The 27,915-nt window shown below is 37.0% G+C and overlaps 1 protein-coding gene across 2 annotated transcripts; it reads right to left on the bottom strand.

The window, feature by feature from the left end:
* Positions 1–304: 304 nt before the first annotated feature.
* stag2b (stromal antigen 2b) lies at positions 305–27,373 on the bottom strand. Of its 2 annotated transcripts, XM_051127513.1 has the most exons (34): positions 27,176–27,373; positions 22,230–22,362; positions 22,048–22,126; positions 20,951–21,094; positions 20,662–20,758; positions 19,188–19,264; positions 18,865–19,069; positions 18,637–18,788; positions 16,411–16,484; positions 16,147–16,270; positions 15,923–16,021; positions 15,690–15,769; positions 14,316–14,423; positions 14,008–14,119; positions 12,826–12,943; positions 12,637–12,740; positions 12,438–12,530; positions 12,260–12,349; positions 11,958–12,161; positions 10,309–10,379; positions 10,100–10,187; positions 8,781–8,861; positions 8,596–8,688; positions 8,343–8,517; positions 7,861–8,000; positions 6,529–6,630; positions 6,292–6,440; positions 6,078–6,206; positions 5,780–5,985; positions 4,099–4,330; positions 3,861–3,974; positions 3,624–3,750; positions 2,668–2,745; positions 305–2,390 (listed from the first exon to the last, which is right to left on the bottom strand). In XM_051127513.1, exons 2-34 carry the CDS (start codon positions 22,271–22,273, stop codon positions 2,367–2,369), a joined length of 3,813 nt encoding a protein of 1,270 aa, XP_050983470.1. In that variant the 5' UTR covers positions 22,274–22,362; positions 27,176–27,373; the 3' UTR covers positions 305–2,366. The 2 variants fall into 2 exon arrangements, with proteins under 2 accessions (XP_050983470.1, XP_050983469.1); XM_051127512.1 differs by having other exon boundaries at positions 305–2,745.
* Positions 27,374–27,915: the final 542 nt, after the last annotated feature.

The following is a 27,915-nucleotide window of genomic DNA, read 5'->3' as shown; positions in this document are numbered from 1 at the left end:
ATTAAAGTCGTCCAAATGAAGTTCACAGCAATGCATATTACTAATCAAAAATTAAGTTTTGATATATTTATGGTAGGAAATTTACAAAATATCTTCATGGAACATGATCTTTCCTTAATACCCTAATGATTTTTGGCATAAAAGAAAAATCGATAAATCCAATCCAATGTATTTTTGTCTATTGCTACAAATATACCCGTGCAACATAAGACTGGTTTTGTGGTCCAGGGTCACATATTTGCTTGTGACTCTGAATAAAAACATCTGCATAAATGAATAACGTGAAATCACACAAACACGCAAGAAAGATTTGTTTACTTTTATTCAAAAAACTTACTGTCTCCAGACAGATACAAATCAGAAACATTACAGTGGATAACAGAGGACAGGGAAACGGTTATGTATGAGTTTATATCTCTGAACAGGGAAAAGGTGATCATAATATGTTTTAAATGTTAACAGAAAAAAGCACTAGAAAATTAAGCTTTACGTTTAAATGCATGTATATTTACACAATCTATTCAGCAGTTTAATTAATGTAGTGGTGAGGAACAGAAGACAGTTTAAGCCGAAGGGCATTTACTATCATAAATTCAAAATCTGTCTGCACACCTTCTTTTAAATAATTACACTCATGCCATTTTAGAAATGCACTGCTCCTTTTCTGATGCGAAAGGAATCCAATGTACCTCACATAAAAGTTTCAACATGGAAGATTTGCGTTTAACCACCACCTTCTTTTCCTTTTTAAAACAAGGATGTTTTAAGGCCAAGGCATGGAATGATTAAAAAGTATACCCCAGACAAAATGCACATGTCTGCAATATAAGTTAACGTATTAATGTATTAGTCAAGCTTCATAGAGCTGCCGAATGCAATGCTGTAACATTAAAGGATCTCGTAGGATGTTATTGTTACACTCTGAATATTTCATATCGGGAAAAACAAACTTAGCTGAATGAAACAGTTCTGTCCATGATTTGCAACCAAACTAATTTACAATTAGGAAAAAAGGTGAAACCTAAAAACCTCTTAAGACTGACCCAAAAAAAAAAAAAAAAAAAAAAAAAAGATTCAAACAATACACACACACAAAAAAAAAAAAAAAAAAAAAAAAAAGAAAAAAAAAAATATATAAAATATCTCAAAACTTTACTTGCTGCATGGCTACACACTTTCATGTTTAGACATGTTCTTATACATTTCAAAACCTTTTAACTCTAAGTTGGAGTTTTAAAAATAAAAAGGGAAAAACAAACAAACAAAAATAAACTAAAAGCACAATTATAAAATCAGCACCAATTTATATATTTATATATAACTTTATTTAAATGTAGATGTCTACATAGCTCTAATCAAGGAGAAGAAAATCTCCACCAGACATACTACACTAAGTTTTGTTTTATTAGAGACAACACAATGGCACTACTGGAGAGATTTCCTCTTCTTTGCTTGATCTTAGATTTTAGAGGGACAAGCGAGCAGATCTGATCTTTGGATAAGCCTTGTGACTCAGCGGAAGAGTTAAAGTCCTTTCTGCGCATCTCCACAGAGCGACTGGGATTCGAAGTGCCTGATTTACTAGAGCGGTTGGCACATAAAAACAGTTCTGCTGGTGCAAAGACAGCAACAGGGCCACTGAATGGTCGAGGCATTTAACGTACACCAATCGCTGATTCGTGTGACTGAAATTGCACCAATTCTCAAAAATGCACCAAAGGCGGTAATAAATCGGGGTTTGTTGTGTTTTGATTTGTGTTGCATGTCATGATTTTCAAGGGTGGAATAAAAGGAAACTAAATACTAGATATAAAGACCTGGAGGTTTTCCTCCATTTCACATATTAGATAAGAAGAATAAAATATATCAATACTCACTATGATGAGCAAAAACCTGCTTATAAATTACTACTTTACACCAGATTACTCACTATTACAAAAGGGCTATACATAACAAAGTTGTCTTTAAGTTAAAAAAGATGCATTCACCCCCGGTTTCAAGAAATACCACAACTCTAAGAGATCTCACATATTTTTCTTCAAACATGATGACGTTCAACTGTGAAATATTTATATATATATTTATATATATATATTTTTCTTATCATAAACTCATGTATGGCTAAGGACAGTCCGAGATTCCATGGCGTTCAGTATCTACTGTCGCTGTTTTGCACGATCAGGGAAAGCCCACACAATGATTGCAAAGACTTTGAATTGCTCCTTTATCCTTTCTGCGTTTTAGTAAGTGTCAATGGTACGAGCTGATTTGGATGCCAATCACTCCATTGAATTTAATTCTCTTTAGAGAATCAATGTGAATTCACACAAAATGTCTCTTCTCTTCACACGCCTCCAATTATAATCTTAAAACATGGGCACTCCCAGGACCTACAAAAGAAAATGTTCAAATTCAGTTCAGTGTTTAGAGTTACCAAACAAACCTTTCATTCAATCATCAGTCCAGATGGGTCTGATTTAGTATTTATAATAGTGAGATGCTCTCCCCCTCTCTGTCTTTTTGCACAAGGGCAATTCAAACTATCTGAAATCACTCCTGCTAGTGCCATCTAGTGGTGATCTCTCTTTTACGTCCTTAGTGGCGGAGTGAACGAGTCCCCCATTACCGCTGAAAAGCATCATAACCCAGGAAATGAGTGCTTCTTACAGACTCATCCATGATGGAGGCAGGGTCGAAAAAGTCGGGCTTCAGCTCCGATCGCTCTCGTCGATTCTTCGATGGGGGCTGCAAGATAGGAAAGCGCAGACAGTAAGGACAAGATGTGGTAAAAGCTACAAAATGCTCATTTGTGACCACAAAACCAGTCATAAGAGTCCATTTTTTAAATTGCATCTGAAAGCTGAATAAATAAGCTTTCCATTGATGTATGGTTTGTTAGAATAGATAAATCGGGAGTCTGAGGGTGCAAAAAAAATCTAAATGTTGAGAAAATCGCCGCTAAAATTGCCCAGATGAAGTTCGTTTTGATATATTTCTGGTAGGAAAATTACAAAATATCTTCATGGAACATGATCTTTATTTAATATCCTAATGATTTTTGCAATAAAAGTAAAATCAACAATTTTGACCCGTACAATCTATTGTTGGCTATTGCTACAAATGGTTTACCAGGGTAATTTGTGGTACAGTTATAAAATGTGTCATTAAATTGCATTAAATTTAAATATACATACACAATACTGTTTGAAAGCTGGATATATTAATACTTTTGTTTTGAAATAAATTCATTCTAAAATCTATTGACTTTTTTTTCAGCAATGATTGTGTAAATTCATTCCAAAAAAACTTAGCAGCACATCATGTTACACTGAAGACTGCAGTAATGATGCTGAAAATTCTGCTTTGCATCACAGGAATAAATTACATTTTGAAATATTTCAAAATAGAAAACCGTTATTTTAAATTGCAAAAATATTTCACAATATTACAATTTTTACTGCATTTTTTAACAAATCAATGCAGCCTTGGTGACCATAACTTCTATCATAAGCATAAAAAATAAATATCACAAACTTTTGAACAATATACAGTCACTTACACAAAAGTCTACTTTTAGAGACCACAATCATAATGACTAATTAGTATTAGCATAAGTTTATTACCAGATCAATATCCATGGTGTCAAAGTCCATGCCTTCATTGAGATCCTCAATTCGGCCTTCTGATGACATCATCACATCTTCCACAATGGGCTCCTCATCATCCTCCATAAGGCCTGTTCCTCGACGACTGCAAGCATTTGAAAACCAATGCCACCATATTTGTCAAAAACATGTTTTTGTGTGCACTCAAATAGCATCTACGTGCTGAACATGAAATGCAGTGTGAACTTCTCTTACATGGCATGCTGAAGGTTGCTCCTTAATTTGGCGTAGTTCATAGCTCTCTCCTGCTGCTGTCTGGCCACCTCCTCTTGCTGCTGTCTCTGTGCTAGCATCCAGGTGACTTGTGTGCTGTAAAACAATAACATTACACCTCACTATATCCCTTCACTCCCAACCTAAGCACACGTGCATGAACATTTCATTGCTGAAACTAGCTGTACAAAATCTAAAGCTTGAGCATCAATGCTCTTACTTGTAGTCCATGGATGCTTGGTGGTGTTGTGGCTGAGGGGTCTGAGGGTGCGCGTGCTGCTGTTGCTGATCGGGGGTCATGGTGTATACCCCCATGTAGCTCTCCTCAGGACGCAGGCGTTTGGGCTCTCTCATGACGGTGGAGGTGAGGTGGGGTGAAGGCATCATGACGGGCGTCTGCATGGTCTGCTCACGGTTCATCCATACCTCGGTGCTGCTGCTGCTGCTCTCCTCTGCACACAGACAGCAGGACAATCATTAAAGTATTGATACAACTGAAATGACAGATCTTTTCTTCCATATTGTGATGTACATTTGAGTGTAAGGGATAATAAAAAAGTAAGGCATAGGATTTTAGTGATTTGGTCACTGCATTCAAAAAAAAAAAAAAAAATTAGATGAACATGAGTTTGCAAGGGTGGATTTAAAGTGATTCACAGGAAAATTAAAATTCTGTCATTTACAGCTCCTGGCCCTCACTGACTTCTATAGTCAATGGAAGTCAATGGGGACCACCTACTGTTTGGTTACGAAGGGTGAGGAAATTACAGGATTTTCATTTTTGGGAGAACTATCCCTTTAAGAAGACTGAAGAGATGACATATATATGAAGAGATGATATATATGATATATATGTACACACACACAAATGATTCATTCACAGTGAGATTTATAGCATGCATTTCCAAAACAGATGAATTATCATTTTACGCCGACTTGCTGACATCACGAATAAAAACTAGCATGATTTACTTTTTAAAAAAATGTCTACAGTGTTACACACTATCAGTCAAAAGTTCTTGAACAGTAAGATTTTAAATGTTTTTTTTTAAGTCTATTCTGCTCACCAAGCCTGCATTTATTTGATCCAAAATACAACAGTACATTTTTAAAACATTTTTACTATTTAAAACAAATACTTACTTTTAAAATATATTTTAAAATGTTATTTATTCCTGTGATTTCAAAGCAATTTTTTTGCATTATTACTCCAGTCAAATGATCCTTCAGAAATCATTCTAATATTCTGACTTGCTGCTCAAAAACATTTATTATTATGAGTAGAATTTTTTTAGGTTTCTTTGATGAATAAAGAGTTCAGAAGAAATCTGAAATAGAAATCTTTGTAAAATAACAAAATGTTTTTATCATCACTTTTAATCAATTTAAAGCATCCTAAATAAAAGTATAAATTTAATAACAAAAAAAAAACTGACTTCAAGCTTTTGAATGGTATCGTGTATAATGTTACAAAAGCTTTTATTTGAGATAAATGCTGATCTTTAGATTTTTCTATTCAAAGAATTCTGAAAAAAAAAAAAAACTGCTGACTATATATACTCAGCTGTTTTAAATATTGCTAACAGTAATAAAAAAAAGTTTCTTGAACAGCAAAAAGAATCATGTGACACTGAAGACTGGAGTACTGATGTTAAAATTTTAGTTCTGATCACAGGAATAAATTACATTTTAAAATATATTCAAATAGAAAACAGTTATTTTAAATAGTAAAAATATTTCAATATTTTATTGTTCGTGCTGTGCTTTGAATCGAATAAATGCGAGCTTGGTGAGCAGAAGAGATTTTTGCCTGGTTGTGTAGTGCACGATGCATCAATGTATGTTATTCGGTCACACTAAATATATCACTTGTCTGGTTGTTGGAATTCAAACTGTTTTACCTTCTGGTAATTTCCTCTTGCCAGTGGCAGGTTTAGCTTTTTTACTCCTGACAGAGGAGCCTCGGCTACTGATGCCACTGACCACAGACATAGTGTCATCATCACCACCCGCCTGCAGTGAGTTCCTGTAAGAGATGAGCGGCAGCCAGCAGTCTTCTCTCTGCAGGGCCATCTGAAATGTCATGAAGCGCTCCAAATACATGTGCCTTTGGAAACAGAGAGAAAGGACCAACATTAGATCCAACAGTTAATGACACAACTATAACACACATGCTGAGATCAATAAATGGCTGCTTACACAGTGCGCTTGTCCTGACGCATGAGTTTGGATGAGAACTCGCTGAGAATGTCAAGAAAAGCCAGGTTGAGGGGAGGATGTCCCTCCCCTTGAGGATTGGGCTCTTTGAAGGCAAACTCAATACCGTCCCTTTAAAGAAAAAGCAGCATTTGGTGTAAACATGCAATGTAGCTCCACACACACTTCCTCCAAGAGGAACTAAATGGAGGCTTACTTGTGTAACATGGCGATAGCCTCTCTGGTTTTGAGCTGATCCAGACCAAAAGTCAGAGAAAAGCGTCGAGCGAGCTCTTTAATGCCGCAGAAAGCTGAGGATGAGCGGTCAAAGCTGGGTCCCAGATCTGACAGCATCTCATTGAACAGCTGCACTCAGCAGAGGGGGAAAGACAAGTCAAGAGTCTGCAAGTTAAACCAGTTTTGATGGCAGATATGAAACCTTATAGTCACCAACCTGCTGTAAGCTCAGAATGAGCGTCTTTGCACACTGGATTTTGTCGATCTGTCTCGTCTTGCTCATAGTTTCCTTGATGATGTCACCGTAGTCATTGTAATACTGGATGGGAAACAGAAAAACTTGCGTTTGAGTGAATGACAAAGAGAAGTCAGGGTATTTGCGACTGAAAACTACTGCGTGCAACTGACCCGATCAGCATATGAGTGCCTGCGCTGACGGGAGGTTTAAAGGTTTTTACATGTTTCTGTAACATTGAGTAATGTATCACAGACATATCTCATGAATTCTTTCATAAAGTGTATAAATAAGAGATTCATTGTGCAGTGTAGAGAGATTCGTTGATTATAATGGAACTTTGTGAGATCGCGATGAACTAAGATGAGTGATGGCCTTTAATGATTTTTAAGGGAGTTTGTAAATGAGATACTGATTTAATACAACAGTTAAATAAACAAGAAGTTAATATTAACTGACTTTCATTGTCCGACTATAACACTGTTGCCTAATTTTGATCTTTCATTGTTAAAAATAGTCTGAAACAAGTCACAACTGAGCCACTTCGCATCTCCATTCAAACACAGCGTTTCATTTATGAATGAACATGTCTTTTCAAACTAATAAGTCGTGAGTCAGTGATTCAATTACCCATTCATAAAGAGTCACTTGCTTTATTCCTGAATGAATCAGCCGTTCGAACAAATCAAATGAATGATATGATTCAGTAATTAAATCAGTGACTTGCCACCACCTACTGGCAGAGTTTGTTTGTTTTAAAGTATCTTTTCAGTTATTTAAATCATTTAATATTTCTGTATTTAAAATGTAATATTTAAAACATTAATCTCAACATGAATGAATGAATTTGATGCACTCCTGCCACCTCTGAGCCTCATTAAACATGAAAATACACCTACAAGCCACTTTTGTGTTCTTCTGTGCCACTTCTGTAGTTAAATTTTAAAGTTTAAAAGTGTAGTTAAAGTTCTGTATTAATTTTGTTAATACTGATTTCATTTGTTTGGTAACTTATTCTTATTATACTTGTTCTTATTCTGTTGTCTTAATTGGAAATTTTAAAAATCTTATAAAAATATATGTATTTTTTAAAATTTGACAAAAGATGACACTTTTAATAAAGTCAGAAAAATGTCATTACAAAGGTAAAAAAACAAAATTCCCCTGTAAATCACTTTAAGGAGTTAAATATCACCTTGTAATGGGAAGGCTATTTTTAATCAGATGTTTTGATTGAGTCATCAAAGTAAGCGTAGCGCCCTGGAAGCAATGATCTAAAAAACGCATATTCACAGAATGAACTGAGAACCTCACCCTCATGTATTGCTTGAAAATATCTGCACCAGTGTTCATCTCCACTACATTGTAGATAATGAGTTTGCAGTATGCAGCCAGCAGGTTTCGCCTCTTGTGCAAAGCTTCGATTTTCCCGGCTTCATCATCCTGTTGCCCATCTGTTAGAAAATAAATGACAACAGATGTTTAAAATACTGCTTGCACTACAAAGAAAACTGCTACCCTCTAGTGGTCACCTTTTAAACGCGCTTCTTGACAACAAAACTTTGATATTTGTCCAACAACTCCCCTTTGAAACCAGTCAATCTTCTTCAACAAAGCTAAGTTCACAACAGGATTAAGTGTTGCTACAGTCTTTAATCTCTAAATCTATTAAATGCTTCTAAAGCCAATTCTCGGTGCTGTCTTAGTGTTAGCATTGAACATTAAACAGCCAGGGGTGCTAAATCCATTCAGCAAAGCTTGTTAGCTCTAACCGAAAGTCATTAACAGTGATAGACCTGTGCTGTTGCTGTCTTCATCCTGGTCAATGAAGACGTGGTCCAGGATGAAATTGAGAAGCTCGGACTGCAGGGATGCCTCGGGTGTGTATACTAGGGGCTCGAGAGCTTCCCTCCCTCCTGAGATGATCTGATGGCTGAAGATCAGCAGCAGGTCACAGAGGATGGTGAAGGCCTGAGGGAGAACACACAGTCAGGTACAGGATGTTTGTAGCATGAGGGATAAAGACTTCTTGTGACCTTTGATACCAACCTGCTCTTTGACGGCGGTATTGACGCTGGTTAGGTAACGCTGGCACATTAGACAAAACGCCCTCATCTGCTTCCTCAAAGTCAACATGTCCTCCTACAGAGACCAAATGCATTGTTGACATCCAACAAATCACCGCAAATAAGGAGAAAGGATGAATGCATACAAATCATATGACTGGGAGCTACCTTTTTAGAAGTGCCCTCAGAGACCTTGGCTAAGCTCCAAAGGATGACGTAATGTGTGCACTGCAGTGCGTGAATGACAATCTGAAACATAGAGAGAGACCGTAAAGTTACCCGACAATCATGAGGCAAATGCAAAGTTTCAGCTGTGATTTCTATAAAAGCTTGTTTTTATCTTAGAAAAAAAGAGTAAGAAAAAAAAATACACTCTGAAACTGCAAGTTGCAATTCTGAGAAATATAGTTCTAACTGTGAGAAAAGTCACAAATCACAAAAATTTGTCACAGTTATATAAACAGGACACAATCACGAGAGCTGTGAATATTAAGTTGCAACTATTACAAATGAAAGCCAAAAAGTGAGCCTTAATTGTGAGACAAAGTCACAACTGTGAAAGATGAACAATCGTAAGAAATGAAAGAAAAGTCAAAGAAAGTCAAAATGAAGAGAAAAAAAAAAAAAAAACAATCCACAATTTTGACAGATGGAGTCAAAATTGTTGGCTATAACATTTCAATTAAGGGGAGATACTGCAGGCAAAAACACTTTTTTCGTGCACATGTCAAGTTTGAGATTTTGGGCTTTTTGGTTTTTCATAAAGTGCTTGAGTTGAAAGAAAACATCAAAAAAAAAAAAAAAAGGGTTAAGTGTTACCATTTTCTCAAAATTAGTTTTTTTTCCTCCTACACTGAGCCATAAATCTCCACTTAGCACTCACACACACCAAGACTTACATTTTTATTTCTGTCTATATCCTGAAGGTTTTTACAGAGGGATTTGTTCCTATATAATTTGCTTGATTATATACTACATTTTATTCCCCCAAAATTGTGCAAATATATTGTTTTTTGTCTGTTCTAAGTATTTTCTGAATTATGAAGTGACAAAATGAGATTCCAAAAATCCCCTCTGCAAAAACATTTGACTAATATGTCAATAAAAAAAAAAATTAAACAAGAATTATGAAACTGACTTCAACTAGTGTTTTGATTTTTTTTACTAGAAATGTATACAACTTAGCATGTATTTCATTCAATAATGTCTTATTTGCATATTCAAACCTAACATTTTAAAAAAACTTGTACTACAAAAAATGTTTGCAATTATCAATGTAATTAATCAACTGGGTAAGTAATGAGATAACAGATTTTTTTTTTACCCTATCCACCTGCAGTGTCTTGCGTTAAGAGGAAAAAAGTGGCAATTGTGAAAGATGACGTTAACAGTTACAAGAAACGAAGTCATGACTATGACAACTGTGAAGGAAATGTCATGGCCCAGTTAGCCACTACCTCAAAAATTATTCATATGCGCATGAATACCTGCTCAGGCATGTCTCCGTTTTCAATACCAGTGTTCAGTAACTTGTAGTTGCTGGTGAAGAGGTCCCATTTGGTAAGATCATGAGCACTGAACAAAAAAAAAGGTGCAGAATGGGTGTTAGAAAAGTAAATTACAACCTTCACCTAAGGTGATAATCTGAGATGAAACGCTTGATAATACTCCTGGGAGTGAAACAGGGAAGCCTTACTTGTGGAAAGCTGTGATCCTCTTCAGTGTGGACAGAACTTGATAAGCATCATCTTCATCTGGGTCTTCACCCTGTGGAAGAAAAAAGCTATATATTAGACAACCGCAACTTTCTGAGCTTCTGATTGTGGCAGCATTCAGAAAGAAATTGTATGAATCAAGTACTAGGGATGCATAAAATGTACTACTTCCAATACTGACTAGTCAGAAAAGTCTATCTTGAAGTTCACTTCCAAAACAAAAACTCAGGTGGATGCTTTTTGTTTGTTTTTTCTTAAATTGTAGGTTTTGATATAGACAGGGTTTTTGCAAAAACAAAACATCCATATAATCTGTACTTTAACAAGACAAATAAACAAATAATATGGAAGTAAACATAAGTTATTACACAAACCCCACAGAGGGGGAAAAAAAAAAACAGTGAATAAATCAAAACAGAAACAGAAAACAGTATCGCCATTAAAAACAAATAACAATAAAACAAAAAAAAAAAAAAAAAAGTACAATACGGGCAGCCTTTTTAATCTTTCCAAGCTAAATTCTGGATTCCCAAAGTTAATAATCATGTTTCTTTCACCCCCAGATAAATGAGAAAAGGGTCCCATATACGAAATTGAAAGGTTTGTCCTTTAATGGCTTCACAGGGAATTTGATTTTTAGCTGTGTTTATCCACTGAATAATTGACGGTGTTTGATCTGTTATCCAACATACAAGTATGCATTTGCAAGGACAGTACAAGAGAATGTGCAGAAGGTGAATCCCTTGGAATCTGAAGAGAAAATTCCTGACTTATACCTAGCAAACATGCTTTTGGTCCAAGTTGTAATGGACAGCGGAATATATTCTCAAGTTCCTTTAGGACGCCCTTCGATTGTTGGATCTTCATACAATTCCAAAAACAAGGATGTACATTTTATATTTTTATGTTTTATATATTTTATATATACACACATTCAAACATGTGACTAAACAGTGACCAGCAAGGCCTAACAAAGGCATCCATCTTTACAGAAGCAGCGCGGAGAGCCACTTCTGGGACGTTTCTAAAACTGAAACGAGCCGCGGCGTGCCTGGTATGAACACAAGCACTGACTAGAATGGCTGCGATCAGCTCTGCAGACTTGTGCAGTGCAAATAGCAAGGAAGGAAAACCACTTATGAGCCCTTTATGAGGAGTATTTTTGAGGTTATAGTACATTAAATGATCATGTGACTTATGTAAGCAAGGTGAACTGTAAATGTGAAAAAGCCACTTCCATTGCAGTTTTGTGAAATAACTGCCTAAAAAAAAACAAAAACACACCTCATGTGAGCTTAAAACCTTTTTTGCAATATATGGGAGTTTTTGCGAAATTGACATGTTTACATTAGGCATATTTTCAATTTGCAATTTCAATTTGCGCAATTTGACGGGTAATGGAAACACAGCTACTGTGTAAATATATATTAACTGAAATAGTTAGGATAGAAATGGAGGACTATTCAGACTCATTCGTACACAGAAACCGCCAGAAAAACTGACACACAGTGTTACGGTAGAACCAGAGCACAAATACTCTCGCCAAACTGCCGTTCCTATACAAACACAGAGGACAGAGCAACATCAAAGTGCTCCTGATGCTCCACCCTGAGCCGCCTGCTGCCCTCACCTCCTGCAGGAAGTCTTCCAGTAGCCTGTTGAACTTGTCCACTTGCTCATCCAAGAGCTGGCTACGGGCGATATCCACCCGGTTAAAGATAGTGAACTCCTCGTTGCACAGGGCGTGGTAGGTTTTCGAGCAAGCCTCGAGCACATCTGTGTCCGTGTGCTTCTCCACAATCTCTCTGATTTGTCTTAACAATGAATCCAGGTGCTATGAGAGAAAAAAAACGGCTTTTATTCATATGCTGCACAATCAGCCCATTGTGAAAAATCAGTGTTCATTCTGTTTAAAAGATATGCGGTACAGACCTTTTCCAAACGCCCTGTGGTATAGATCTCCAGATCAAAAAACTGGGGCAGCTGCAGCAGATTTGTCACTTTCTCTGCATCCACAGAGTACTGTGAGAGAGAAAAAGAAAACACATCTATTAGTTTCAATGCTCTGTAAAAGCCATTTTATGCTGCCTTTGATTTTTAAGACTTTAACCTTTGCAAGTAAAGCTGGCAGTGCTATAGCGAAGAGCTCTGTCATTCTCGTTCGGTCATCAAGCTGAGTCTTCTTCTCCTTCGCTGTCAGAACCTGAAACGAGATCAAGTGAGAATTGAGAACAGCATGTAACGGGTAACGTGTGAGAGCAGGGATCCGTCTTCAAGGGCTGGCCGATGCGTGTGGCATCAGGTCTTACCCTCTTGCCTGTGCCTCTGCCCACAGGAGGATGGCACTCTGCAGCCTGACGGATGGTGCACAGCATGATCTCTATCAGAGCAGTCTCCTGTCTGTCTGTCAGAGCTGGAAAACACACACAAAGGTAATTAATCTCTCACTCCCTTTGGAGCAACCCTGTATGTTCTGGTGGTGTGTCACTGGGTCGAACCTTCCTCTCCAGGCAGTGGCTCGTCCAGTAGTAGGCTGATCATGCACTCCCAGTCCTTCAGGATCTCTGCTGCACAGTCCCACATGCTGTCTACTAAGTAGGCTGCATGCTCATGAAGCTGTGGATTAAAAAAAAAAAACAAAAAAAACAAAAGACACCTTATAACATCTTTGATTTATAACAAAAATTATTCTTCATTGCATATTAATATGACTTCTGAAGGATCTAGTGACACTGAAGACTGGAGTAATGGCTGCTTTTGTTTTGCCATCACAGGCATAAATTACTTTTTAAAATATATTCAAAGAGAAAACATCAATACAATTAGAACATAGTTATATAGGGCTGACATATTACATTCAAAATATAGACTTAAGACTACCACGCCTCAATATTAAATTGTATTTCCCTTAAACTGTATAAAATGAAAGAAAACTGATACACCGCAGCACACACTCAGGGCCCTATGATTTCCATAATGTAGAAAATGCAGACCGAATCGAGTCATAAAAATGGAATTTACTGTATAACGTTGAATGTTACAGAATTGGCCAAATTTGACATGAATAAATCAAAAGTAGCTCAGTACACAAATCAAAATGCGATATGAACTAGTGTCTGAATATTAGGCTGCTACATACTATGCAGTTTTGTTTACTACACACATACTGAAACGCTTGTGATACTTGCTGGGTTTTCAATAAATGAGCCTCAATATGAGTACATGAACACATAATGTCTAGAACTGTTCTAAGAGTCACTTCGTGAGTATTTTACCATTTCTTTGGAGAAAAAAAAAACTACTGTCATATCACATACAAAACAGAAACTTTGAAGGTCTGCACAGCAACCTGTCAGAATACGTTTGGTTTAACTTGAAGAAACTGTGACATAAATTACTTAATGCAATGATAGTACTACTACTAATACAACTATTAAACTAATACAAAAGAAAAAAAAAAAAAACGACGACCTTGGAAAAAAATACATTTCATATATTTATAGGACCTTACACACTGTATGCAGAAGGTGTGTTTAATAAAACGGTCTAAAAATCATAATTTTTCCAACGCTGTTTGGTGACACTGGTTGCACAGAAATTGCACGCTTCAACTTCATCATACACACAGCACTTGATTTACTGACACTTTATTTTTAATGATGTTCTTTATGTTAGCTCACCTCACTCTCCAGGAAGAAAAAGACAGTGGTTTTGATGAGGTTGGCGTTCACACTCTGTCTGCCTCGTCTCTTGGGCATGCTGTCATCTTCAGGGTCTCGATGACTGAACAGTCTGCGAACAAAGTTGAAAATGTAAACCTATTCAGTTTACCTCAAGCTATTGTTGTCTAAATCACACACGTCTCCACTCAGTCTAAATGCAGTGAAAAGCTTTATGACTTTTGGTAGGCTGGCGACTGGGTTTATAGAAAAAGAGAAATGTGAAGGGTCCTATACAGCTTCATGGGATATGAATGAGGGAAACTTACTTCTTAAAGAGAAACTCTCCTGCTGCCACAGCCACGGGTCGGTGGGCTGAATAGACTAGGTGGTACACGCTCTCACAGTCTTCTGCAGTCAGAACTTCATCGCTGCTACTGTAATAGCAAACAACAAAAGCATATGAGCATCCCGTCATGCTGATTATCACACCTGAGTTGTGTCTACAGTGTTTCTTGACAATTATCTTTTTTTGTACAACAAGTACACTTATTTGGGACCCTGGACCACAAAAGCAGCCATAAAGGATTTTGTGAAATTAAGATTTATGCATCTAAAAGCTAAATAAATAGGCTTTCCACTGATGTCTGGTTTGTTAGAATAGGACAATATTTGGATGAGATACAATTATTAGAATATTTAGAATCTGAGGGTGCAAAAAAAAGTAAATAAATATTGAGAAAAACGCCTTTAAAGTTGTCCAAATAAAGTTCTTAGCAATGCATATTACTAATCATAAATGAAGTTGAGATATATTTATGGTAGACGATTTACAAAATATGTCCATGGAACATGATCTTCACTTAATATCCTAATGATTTTTGGCATAAAAGAAAAAATATATAATTTTGACCCATACAATGTATTTTTGGCTATTATTACAAATATACCCATGCTACTTAAGACTGGTTTTGTGGTCCAGGGTCACACTTCATTTGAAGTTGTTAATAAAGTAAAGGTTCATTTTGATTCAATAACCACTCTGAAAGATTCAGTGAGCTGAATGAACCATTCGACTGAATCAAAACAATATACTACATTTCTGTTCAAAAGTTTGGGGTCATAAGATTTATTCAAGTCTCTTATACTCATAAAGGCTGCACTTACTTGATAACAAATAGTGTAAAAACAGCAAAATTGTAAAATGTTATTACAATTTAACATTACTGTTTTCTATTTTAATTGTTGTCAAATATAATTTATTCCTGTGATCTTAAAGCTGAATTACAGCATCATCACTCCAGTTGTCACATGATCCTTCAGAAATCATTCTAATATGCTGATTTGCTGCTTAAGAAACATTTATTATAATCAATATTAATAAGCAGTTGTGCTGCTTAATACTTGCTTGGTAACTGATACATTTTTTAGGTTCACTGATGAACAGAAAGTCGTTTCGTAACAAACAAATGCCTTTTCTATTACTTTTAATCAGTTTAATGTGTCTTTGCTGAAGTTAGGGTTTTTAATAGAGAGTATTAATTTCTTCAAACAACAAAAAAACTAAAATAAGTGTTGTCTCAACAGTATTTTGTGGTACAAAATATTTTGTACTTATACCTCAAATAAAATCTGATTTATTTTGGTATTATGCATGAATCTGCTACAGCAATAAGTGTATTCAGTGTCTGTTTTGCACGTACTGTAACACCAGTGTGAGCAGTTTTATTGCTTGCACTGCAACGTCGTACTCTTTGTCCAGCGTCATAGATACAATGCGGTCCTGATGAAGACAAACAGACAATTTATTTTAAAAATATTAAAAGGATACATAAAAATACATTAAACCATTTAATGAAACCGAGGAGTACTCTGATGACTAATTTCTGTGTTTGCTCTATTTTGGATGAGAAGCTTCCCCAGATGGTTCTCTCACCTTGAAGCGGCTGGTGAAGAGCTCCAGCTTGGCATTGAGCTCGCGGTTATAGTACAGCCCCTGCAGTGCCGTGAGACACTTCAGACGCACCTCACCTTGCTGAGAGGGAGAGAGGAAGAGAGTTACGGTTTGGTTCCAACTCCAGGATTGTGTCGTGACTGACTCCATCTGACACTATATTTAGGGATTAAAGAAATAGAAGAGAAAAGCGATTGAATTCTCACCTTGTCGTGCATGGTCCAGCCCACGTACTTAAGATAGCTGTCGTTAAGAAATGCATCACTGTACATTTTCATCCACACGCCGATTTCCTCAATGCAGATCGCCCGGATCTCTGCTATTGCATCACTGAGGAGGAATAACAGAAGCACTTAAGCCCACAGACACCCACGTGAACACATTGGAGCATTATTCAGTAATCACTGAAGTAGTAATTGGTGATGAGAGTTTGTGCTGGTAGAAAAATCAACACTTGTGAGCGTGCATACCGATATCGGTGAACAAAGACACCCTTGAAAATGGCATTCATCATGTTTTCAATCTCATCTTGATTTTCTTGCAACTGTAAAGAAAAAAACAGTTCATTATAATCATTGATGTAGGCAGCACTTGATGGTAACCTACATCAATAGTCAAAAGTTTGTATCAATCAAACGTATACTTTATATTTGAGCTTCTTTAACAATTTTGACTGCAGCTCTGCTCACTTTTCCCTCTTGCTTTTCTTTCTCATTTCTAATTATTATTAGTTTCAATAAGTGGGAATAACAACTCTCTCTCTCTGTCTCATTTCAAATCAAGGGCTCACAAATATGCGAGTCATTTAGTTTTATCCATGCATATGGCCATATGTGACCATAATCGTACAGGCTGTTGCTCTAACCTCAAACCCTCTAGCATTAATTTAAAACAAAACAACAAAAGGTCAGAGATATTTCTTAAAGAACCAAGGTTAATACAGAAAACTTGGACATATGTGACCCTGGACCACAAAACTAGTCGTAAGTAGCATGGTTATATTTGTAGAAATAGCCAACAGTACATTGTAAGGGTCAAAATGATCTATTTTTCTTTTATGATAAAAATCATTCAGATATTATGTACAGATCATGTTCCATGAATATATTTAGTAAATTTCCTACCGTAAATATACCAAAACTTAACTAGTAATATGTATTGCTAAGAACTTCATTTGGACAACTTTAAAGGCAGTTTTCTTAATATATTGATTTTTTTTTTTTGCACCCTCAGATTCCAGATTTTCAAATAGTTGTATCTCGGGCCAAATATTGTCCTAACAAACCATACATCAATGAAAAGCTTATTTATTGAACTTTCAAATTATGTATAAATCTCAGTTTTAAAAAAAATGGACCCTTATGACTGGTTTTGTGGTCCAGGGTCACATATGAGGTAGTCCACATTTTTAAAAAGTATTATTTTAGATCTGAGAAAAAAATAAAATTACAAAAATGCCCATGCAGTTTTAGGTTTTATTCAAGAATATACATTTTAATCTATATCTATGATATTTTATCGTGTTCTAAATGTAAAATAAAGGAATACATTTAAAAAATGGTTAAAATCTTTATCCAGTAAATCAAAAATGACTAGAAAAGTCATATAAATCCACTGGTTATAAAGAGTGAAATTCCTGAAGCAACTCAGCACTTTGAACTTCTGGAATTGAGAATTTTAATTATTTTAATTTCATCTATAATTAAAATTAAATGAACTAACTACAATAATTATTATTACTTCAGTACACTTTTATTTGACCTAGAGAGGTGTGTCATTATCCACAAACACTCCTAATTACCGTAAATAAAAAAAAAGCATTGTTTTGAAAAAGCATTACAGCTGACATACTGAGGAAACCTACTATCCTACATAGGGAAGGAGTATTTGAATATTTTATTGTTGGGAGTCAGATAGGACATACATTCTGCAACTCTACAGAAAACAATTTGGATTCTTAGTTCATAAAAACAATAAAAAAACAAAAAACAAAACAGTGACCTATAGGGGTGTATGCTTGCTCTACTGACTTCACCCATTTTTCTGTACATATATAAATCGACGGAATGCCACAGATGCTGTCATACACCTCTAAACTAACTACATTACAACTCATCTTCTCTGCGTCCACGTGGTTTAATTCAATACTATCAAGACATCAATAAAGCCTCACACACGCAGATGGTATAACAGCAGGCCCTGTTATTACATAACCCAGTTAATTTACAGCGCCAGTTAAACACAGCTTTCGTACTCGGCCATTCAGGCGAGCTCTAACCCCACGGGCGCTGACAGCGCGAGAGTGCTGCGGTTGACCCAAGAGCCCGCAATAACACAGAGTTCTCATTAGAACAGGATCTTTTTTTAATCACTTTATCCATGTTTACTCAGCTTTAAAGTATAGGAAAAGAGTACAGATGAAACGTGCTGAGTGTTTGGTTGGTTGTGTGTTTTTTTTTGTTTGTGGATGTTGGCCAACAGAGGCGTAGGTGTTTGGAAGGAAAGCAGCAAATGCTGCAGTGACCTGGCAGCCTCACGCAAAGGGAAGTGAGTCTCCACAGGGAAGAGTGCAATGAATTCCCTGTTCCTCTGAAGGCTTCATTTATTCCCCTCTTCCCTTTTCAGCTTTCAACGTTGCTCTAAGATGCAGAATTTACTCAGACGTATGCAGCATCTCTGTCTCGGCCGACACTCACCTCCTTGCGTTTCTGCAGCAGGAGTTCTAGTCTGTCATTGGCCCTCTTGCCAATCATCTTGTTTCTCTCTGCTTCATACTGCCGCTGAGTGTTGTCCATGTTGATGCTGAGGTTCAGCGCTACATTCACAAGGGCCGTCATCAGCTTCATAGCTATGGGGAATAAAACACTGCATTTAGTTACTAATCAAAACAAAGCTCAGATTCGTAGATCAGCAGGGATACTGACCTGCCAGTGTGCTGGTGTGTCTAAAGGCTCGGACTTGAGAGTCAGAGAGTCCGGTGAGCAGTGAGATGACCGTGTCCATCATGTACTCGTCATAGATGATGCTGTACTGACACTGCCGCACTAACACGCCAATAAACTCGCAGAAACTAGACTTGAACTTCTTCCACTGCGGTCCGGCCATGGTGAGTGGGTAATCACCGCTGTCCTGCAACAATATCAAATCTCACTGGTTAACACGTGCACAAAATTAATAAAACACACTAGTGGGTGATGAAACATGTTCTTGATGAGAGTCTTGTTCAGGGTTGAAGTGTGAAGATTACCTCATCAAACTCTTCTGTCATTTTCCTAATGATCTCAGAGTTTTGCATGTTGCGGAACATCTCACCAGTGACAACACCTGCAAAAATAACACTCAAAATAAGACTTAAAGTTTGGAAGGTTTCAAAAAGTAATAACATTAAGAAACAAAACTAATATAAGTGAGCCTAAGTTAGCAAAGTTGTACCAAGTTTATGTTGCACCAGTCAGTTCATTTATTTGTAGCTTTTTTTAATGAGTAAATGAGTGCGCTACTAGGGATGTAACAATATTATCAATATTGTGGTATCCTGATAGCAAAACTGTCTCGATATTATTGTGGCCACATGATGATATGAAACGATATGGGTCTTTCAGGCAAAAAGTGTAGATTTTTTAAATATTGTAACATAAAAGGTCTTTAAAGTTGAGTTTTGGGACATTATGCTTTGGCACAGTATCTTTCAAACTGTGAATGAATGCAGTGAACTCTTTTATTGCATGTGCTGTGAGTTTAGCACGTGTTTGGAAATGCAACGGCCACCAGTTATGCTTTATTTTCACGGCAGATGATTACAGCATTTCATTAGATTTGTATTGAGACTGGAGTTTTCTGGCAAAATAAAAGCTCTACTGCCATTTCCATCACAATAAAAGCTTAAAAGTGCAGTATGAATTGCTGACAGCGAGTAGTTTAAATGGGCAACGTTACTGCAGTCCAAATTCAAAACATCTCTTTCAAGTGTAGAAATTAGAAAAGAAGTATTGTAATTTCCCTACTGTAGTGTAAAGCAAAAATAATATACCTATGAAACATTTATTTTGCAGTGCAATTGTTTTACAATATATGGCTATTTCTGTCGTTGTTATTATTATTATAATATTTTAATTTGTTTGGCTTCCTAAAACACCAGCGTGAATGTAAATTACACTGAGACAGGAGACCACATCTAAAAAGAGGGTCGAGTCCCCTCAAAGTTCAAGTACAAGTCAATTCACTGACTTTTTTTCTGACTTAAGTTTTCTTAGTTGAGAACACGCGTTGAGGCTCTTAATTGTGAACTCTCAAAAAGCATTAGATTTAGAAAAGTTTAAAGAATTAAACTTTTAAATGCACAAAATTGTCATTTTTTCCCATTTGTCTTTTTTTATATAAATAATCACAATAAATATTGTATCGTGGACTTCATATTGTGATATCATCGTGTCGAAAGCGTTACATCCCTATTAATGAATAATGACTTGGGCTTACATTTTGGTATGTTCCTCATACAAAGCTATCATATGGATTAAAAAAAAAGATGGAATATAGCACAAGAACCACTTTTCTGATTGTTTTATGCCCTTTTTGGAGCTTGATAACTCCAGTCCCTATTTACTTTCATTATGTGGAAGACAGCACAAAAAGTAATGCAGTTTGGTGTGAAATGAGGATGAATGTCTGTCACAGCATTTCTTCGAGCACAAACCAGATCACATGAGAAATGACATTCAAACCTTTGCAGCCAGAGCACTGGATGAAGAAATTGATCAAGTCCAGAAGTGCGACGTCTCTGTCATGTTTGTAGGACTCAATCCAGTCATCAACGACCGACTGCAAAAGGGGAGAGCAGAAATCTCGCAAAGGTCAAAATCTGCTCAACTACACAGCGGTACATCTGTCTGCATATTCTCCTGCCAACACTCAAATCCCACCAGAAGCCACGAACCCACATGAGGGAATTTAAGATGTGAATGCCAGAGCGAGACAGAGGGCAGTGTAAAAGCCGGTAATATGCTCACTGACCTGCATGGCACTCTTTCCCAGCCTGACCACTTCAAAAAGCATGACATTTTCCATGCCGTTTTCCTGGTGGTGACCGTTCATGCGTCCGGCTCCTTTCCCCACTCCTTTCCCCTTCTCCCCAGGGCCCTTCTTTCCTTTCTTCGCCTGAAGCAGAGTGACATCACAGGTCAACAGTGACGAACTAGATCAAACTCTCCACAAGTGAAAACAGCTAAATTCAGAGATTGTAGTAATAAAAAAAACAAAACAAAAAAAAAACAAAACATAATGGCTACACCAAATACAGTTCCCAGATATCATGTGCAAATCAGTAACTAGAATTTTATATATTTAAATAATTTCAATCATATAATTTATGTTACAAAATGTTTTAGAAACATATGTTTTATAAAATATGTTCGTTGGCAGGTTATATAGATACATGGTTACCTCATCATTAATTAGTTAAAGAAATAGCTGAAACATTTGCTGAAAATGCACTCACCTTCAGGCCATTCAAAATATGGAAGTATTTGTTATCAGAACAGATTTGGATAAATTAAGCATTACATCACTTGCTCACCAATGAATCCTTTGTATTAAATGGGTGTCCAATGAAAATAAGTGCATAATTAATTGTCCTCTCATATCAAAATGCACTGACATATTAGTTTAGAAATGTTTTGAACTGTTTTCTCTTGTAAATTGTGCTTGATCTGTGCATATGTCTCTTCTGATTCAGCAATGGTTAGAAGTTAAAAATGCCTTGATAAATTTAGTACAAACTCTCAGCTGTTTGGACTCTCATTCTGACGGCACCCATTTAGGATCAATTGGTGAGCAAGTGATGAAATGCTGCATTTCTCCAAATCTTTACAGATGAAGAAACAAACTTATCTACATCTTGGATGGCCTCAGGGTGACTACATTTTCAGCAAATTTTCATTTTTAAGTGAACTATTCCTTTAAGTCACAAAAAGTTCACGACCCCTGGCCAATTATTAGCTCCAGAACCCTTTCCATGGAAAAGGGGGTAAAAGGCCATTTAAATTAACCTTGTGAAATCTTGTAAAGACTTTCTGACAATCAAAAAAAAAAATGTCAGAGTCCACTCATACCTTCCCTTTCCCAATGATGACATTCCTCCCATCAGGATCATCGAAATCAGTGTCTGATGAGAATCGGGTGTCAGTGTCCCTGTTCACACAAACAGATCAATGTTATCAGAGTGCAGGAGAACGTGTGAACGCATGCATATACACAATCTGTATTCATTACTCCTGTGTGTCTGTGCACTCACTGAGGGTAATGAAACTCTGTTTGTAATTCCGGTGCAGCTATCATTTCTTTAACATCTTCTGGTCCACTTCAACTTATCAAGGGCTTTGTCTTCATGCACACAGGGCAACAGCGGGTACTTTTGTCTCATAAACCTAAAACACACACACGCGCAAACGGAAAAACATTAAAATCTTGTTAAAGAGGTTAAAAACAAGCACACATACATTAGCAATATATTAATTCTTGCCTAACATTAGAAATCAACTCTGGCTGTTCTGAATTCATTTTTAATTGCTGGCTTATTCGCATCTCACTTTTTTCATGTTCTCAAGCTACGAGAGGTGCATTTTAATACAGTCTGAATGTCACAGTGTACAGTGTTGACAAACTCCTGTGTGACAAAACAGTTTGCAAGGTCTCGTCAAAAGTTAAGGCGTAACCAGACAAAATTAAAAACCTCTGACACACTTCTGATACACAAGGAATGCTATTATTGAGTTTTCATGTTCATCCTTATCCAAAAATTATACATCTAACATAATTATAAATGTTTCAGTACTGCAGTATATGGGGGCTATTAAAATCAATCCAAAACACTTGTAGCAATTAGTTTGGTCGCTTTACTATGTCTACAACTTCAATCAGTCTGTCATTATGGTTAGGCAGAATAAATGCATTTATATTATAGCCACAGGGGGGCAGTATGGCTCCATATCAGCACTTCTGAGCCGATCACTCAGACAGAGAGACTCTTTCAGTCAGCGTGAAGGAACTCCAGTGAAAGCTGCAGGCGTCTGCACCTCTTTATTTCTAGTAATAGCACCATTTCAAAACAACGATAAGAATAATGAATACATAAAGCAGACAGTTTTGCCTTCAGAGTCATTTCTTCATTTCTTAAGTTAATGATATTTAAAAGCACACTTTCACAGAAAGCTACAGACCATGTTTTAAACACAAGACTACCCTCCAGCAGAGGAGTTCAGACCAGAACATGACATGTTAAAGGGATAGTTCACCCAAAATGACAAATCAGCTATCATTCAATCTCCTTTGTGTCATTTTAAACCTGTATGGCTTTCTTTCTTCCGTGGGTCATAAAATAAAATATAAAAAAAGAGTGGTTTTTTTTTTCCAAAGGGGGAGTAAGTTTTATTTGTGGGTGAAGTATCACTTTAAATTTTCTCTATGAACTACAACTGTTTTCTAAACCAGTAAGTTCTCAAACAAAAAGAAAAGTTCTTCAATATGTACAGTAGAGGAGGAACATATCAGAGCAATATATTATCAGCCCATGAGTGGACCACAGCTTTGCAGTGAAACATGTACACAACAACACATGTGCACACATGACATGTACACAACAACACACTGTAATAAACCATATGCAATTTAATGTAACACTGACTGAAGAAAAGACTACCATTATTATCCTTAAAGACCTAAATGGCTATTTCACACTAAAACAGGACGCCGATGCTGGAAAATATCAAATGGCATTAATAGCCAACAGCACGTAGCTCACATAACAGCCAAGAACAAGATCTGCTATTGCTAGTCAAAGACAGGTGGTATTAGAGAAGGGGGAATTGACATTTTAGGGATCATTTTAATAAACAAAAACCTGGATACACCATCAGCACAGAATGACGTATGAGCTCATGTTCACTTACAGTCCTGTTCATCTACCACTACTCAGACATACAGTCCCACCCTAAACTTAAACCTTTGGCTAATACTGCACTTTATGCACTTTCAGGCAATCAAACAAACAATCAATTAATTTATATTTGCCTCTTAAGCTGGGTCAGGAGCAATCTTTTTTTTTTTTTTTACAATGCATTTTTATACTAAACCTTTAAGAAAGCGTAAAATCAACAGCCAATATGAATCAACAGAGCATTTCTCTGATAAACGCTAAATATTGTGAAGTGGTACTTTCACTCTAATGCATCCTGCATTATTTTTGTCATTTGACTATATACTTCAAATGCCTGTGGTTCAAAGGTACACATCAAAAGATATTTTACTCATTCTAAAAACATTCTGGAAGTCACAACAATGCAGCTATATGTTATGTCACTAAAAATTAGGCACAAGTTATAAAATAAAGATCCCCCCATCCAAAATAGCAGGTAAATTGGCTAATACAGATACAGTTTTTTGCTGCACGTGTTACTATGAGTTATAAAATTCTAAAAAAGGGCGTGTGTGGCAAAGTGTTTCAGATGCATTGGGGTAAACTGTGTCACTGACAGCTAATATTGCTAGGAAATTGCCAAGAAAAAACATTAATTATATTAAACACTACACAAGTGTTGATGTTTGTTTGCTTGACATATTTAAATATTGAAAGCATTTGTTTGTTTTATGAAAAATGTGAAAATGTCAGTTGTACCTCTCATTTCTCCTTGCTCAGAGGACCATAAATAAATAAATACACACAGTTTACCCCTCACTGAATGTATGAATATAAGTATTTTTTAGGTGCTTTACTGAGATACCACTTCACCTAGCAGCTAGGTGCCACAGAACACTAAAGAGCAGACGGCATCTGTGTTGACACAATAAGTTTTTTTAATCAATCATTTAGCAGGTTTAGCCTTTACTATAGAGGCACTTATTTCTTCAGACAGCACTGTGGAAATAATACAAACGACTTGTAAAAACGCCACTAATTTAAAAAAAACAGCACGAGTGTGGAGAACTACAGTGCCATGAAAGTGATACAGGCTGTTCTGAGCCGTGCGCTGAAGATGTGCCCGCGGTTCAGAATGAAAACAAGTGGGCGTGGCTCGCAGAGTCTGTCATATCGCGCCGCTTCCTTGCTGATTGGCTATCCAGATTCCACCGTTTCCAGGAAACATCTCCGAGAGCCGGGGCTTCACGTCTACCTCTGTGCCCATATAAGGAAGTATCACGTCCGCCCTCCTTTTCACCGCATCCAATCAGAGGCCGCCAGTAACATTTGTGGACGTAAACATGAACAGAGCGAGAAGGAAGGAACCGGGCCACCGCTGTAAAAATGACGCATTTAGACACGAACCATTATTTCAAACGGATCATTTTGTTCGTTTAACGAACGTTCTACTAATATTCCAAATGAAGGATTTATTAAAAAACATTCCAAAGAGAGCAAGTATTCTAAGAACAAATTACCCGCGACCCCTTTTGATTCCGGCTATATATGTGCATAAAGAGGTGTGGCTTTCAGCACTCGAAGGAGTGCGAATTAAATAAACCAAGTTACATTTTAAATAATCACATAGCACATTATCAGTCACGGAAAAAAATAGACATGTCGAATACGATGTCCCTCTCTCTGCACCAAATACAGGGCAAAGCGTGTGCTGAGAACGTGAGATATCAGTTATGTAATACCCAGCAAGTAACAATAAGCGGCATTTATGCGCGGTGCACAGACGCAATAAAGCTTAATATTCTTTGAGAGAATAATCGGCGGTAAGGCGGGAATTCAAAAACCACGGCATCATCATTGACAAAGCGTTCAAAGGAAAAGTGGCGCCAAATGACGCTTCCATCCACAGCCATTGTAACACACACACACACACACAGAGACAATGACAGCTTAGCTCAAAACTAACACTGCACCATTATTTCATCCCATGCTTTCCGGTTCACGTTCGCTACAAATGTGTGTACAGATCAGTTGTCTATATAATGTCAAATACATATTTGTAAACACGACCTGGCCTATATATTAAAAAATCCGTATAGATATGCATCCGCTTACTCTTCTATCATACAATGGCAGTCTAAAACAACTGGTTTTCACTTTGGACACTAAGCCAAGTAAGCAAATCAAATATCGGAATGTTTTAATATCGCAGTGAACTGCACAGACCCCGTTTCACGTCCCATTCATCCTATGCCAACTTTATAACAACATGCAGCAAATAGAGTATCAACTATTAGCCATTTTACCGAGTGACAGATGAATTTGCGCCAAAATACCGTAAAGTTTGATTGGACGTACGGCCTCTGACGTCAACAACAAAAGATATGGGAAGTGTCTTTTCCACCTTTAAAAAGTTGATCATCACGTTTATTTTTGCTGCCCTACATATGTGCTATTGCACAGTTAAAGTAAGCATTGTTTCAGAACTCTATCAAAACATAAGTGACACCCATTTTTGGGTCACGACCCACTGGTCTAGAGAAGTGAGAAATAATGGGCTCTGCTAATGTATGGAGCTAGTATGTGAAGTTGAGTGCTGAGATCAGGCGGACGCTCGCAAACTCCTCCTCGTCGCACTTCTTACCACGATATTACTTCATTACTCGCGGTGTTTTACTTCCAACGCACTATTAACAACGTTAAACGACGAGCTTGTCAGCACAAATACAGGCTACCGTCGCGAAATCGCACATTAGTTTGACGGAACGATTAAAAACACGATCAGAAAGGGAAAAAATCTCCATCTTGAAGTCAATCCAGCACAGCTGTTTTCGGGATTCTCCATTTTGGCTCCGCTCGTTTCCAGTCATTATGCCCGCGCACCGACCACACGCTTACATATAACGCGTAAAAATGGCCAGCGAGTGTGTTTAAAATTGACAATGTGATGAAATTAGCATAATAGGTGCGACATCAGCTTTTCCATCTCGGAAAAGGGGGGGAAAACATCGCGTCCTCGTCCTCCATCTTGCTTCTCAATTTGTGTTCCTGACTGTGCAGGGTAAGGTTAGCCCGCTAGCTAACTGTTTACCAATGAAACGACACAAAATACACAAACTACATTCGTTCGTGAACCCATAACACGGTTGTTTAAATTCCTAAGGAGCACTGCGAGGTGGTTTTTGTTGTTTAAATACGACAACGGAAGCACGGCGGCTCGTTTCGTATCCTGTCCCTCGCTTAACAGGCTAGCGCGGCTAACACATCATCCAAATAACCCTAAAGCCACTAATTTCTATAAATCTCTCCGCCATTTTACCACTTACCCGATCGTCAGGGTCGGTTCCGGATTGTTTATAAGGACTTCTTGAAGAGCTAGATGGACTCCAGTGGCTTTAAAGTGCGCATTCGCGGCTATTTCATGGATGTAGTTTGAAAGTGGCGGTCAGAGGCGGTTTTGGACACGCTCTTACCCCGCTTGCTCCGTTCGGTTTGTTGTTCCGATCACTCAGAGACAAACTGCTGGTGTAGAGCTGCCACCTCGTGGACAGTGGAGGGATTGCACAGAGCTCGACACTGACATTTAGTGGTCGAGGCCTTTAGGTGCAAAACGCTCAGTGCAATACACGATAGTATGAACTTTTTATTATTAAGGGGCAATATTTGCCTCATGATTTTTATTTTTTGGGGGGCGTTTTATGTTTTGTTTTCTTTCATGTACACTACCAGTCAGAAGTTTTTGAACAGTAAGATTTTTAATGTTTTTTAAGTCTCTTCTGCTCACCAAGCCTGCATTTATTTAATCCAAGGTACAGCAAAAACTAATAATTTGAAACATTTTTGCTATTTAAAATAGCTGTTTTCTATTTTCTGATTTCAAAGCAGATTTTTTAGCATTGTTACTCCAGTCACATGATCATTCAGAAATCATTTTAATTTTCTGATTTGCAGAAAATTAAAAACTTTCATTATTATATTTATGTTGAAAACAGCTGAGTAGATTTTTGTAGGTTTATTAAATAATTAGAAAGTTCAGAAACAACATTTATCTGAAATAGAAACATTA

This window comes from Labeo rohita, chromosome 14 (assembly GCF_022985175.1).
Source record: "Labeo rohita strain BAU-BD-2019 chromosome 14, IGBB_LRoh.1.0, whole genome shotgun sequence".
NCBI lineage: Eukaryota > Metazoa > Chordata > Actinopteri > Cypriniformes > Cyprinidae > Labeo > Labeo rohita.
The sequence above is the reverse complement of the archived record's forward strand: the minus strand, read 5'-3'. Positions and strand labels throughout refer to the sequence as shown.

Excerpts from the sequence above, each read along its gene's own strand:
- stag2b (XM_051127512.1), bottom strand. The coding sequence starts at position 22,273 with ATGATAGCTGCACCGGAATTACAAACAGAGTTTCATTACCCTCA. Across the intron at positions 8,862-10,099 it reads ACGGAGACATGCCTGAGCAG|ATTGTCATTCACGCACTGCA; the intron begins GTATTCATGCGC and ends TCTATGTTTCAG. Across the intron at positions 4,331-5,779 it reads CAAGAGGAAATTACCAGAAG|AGGAGAGCAGCAGCAGCAGC; the intron begins GTAAAACAGTTT and ends GTCTGTGTGCAG.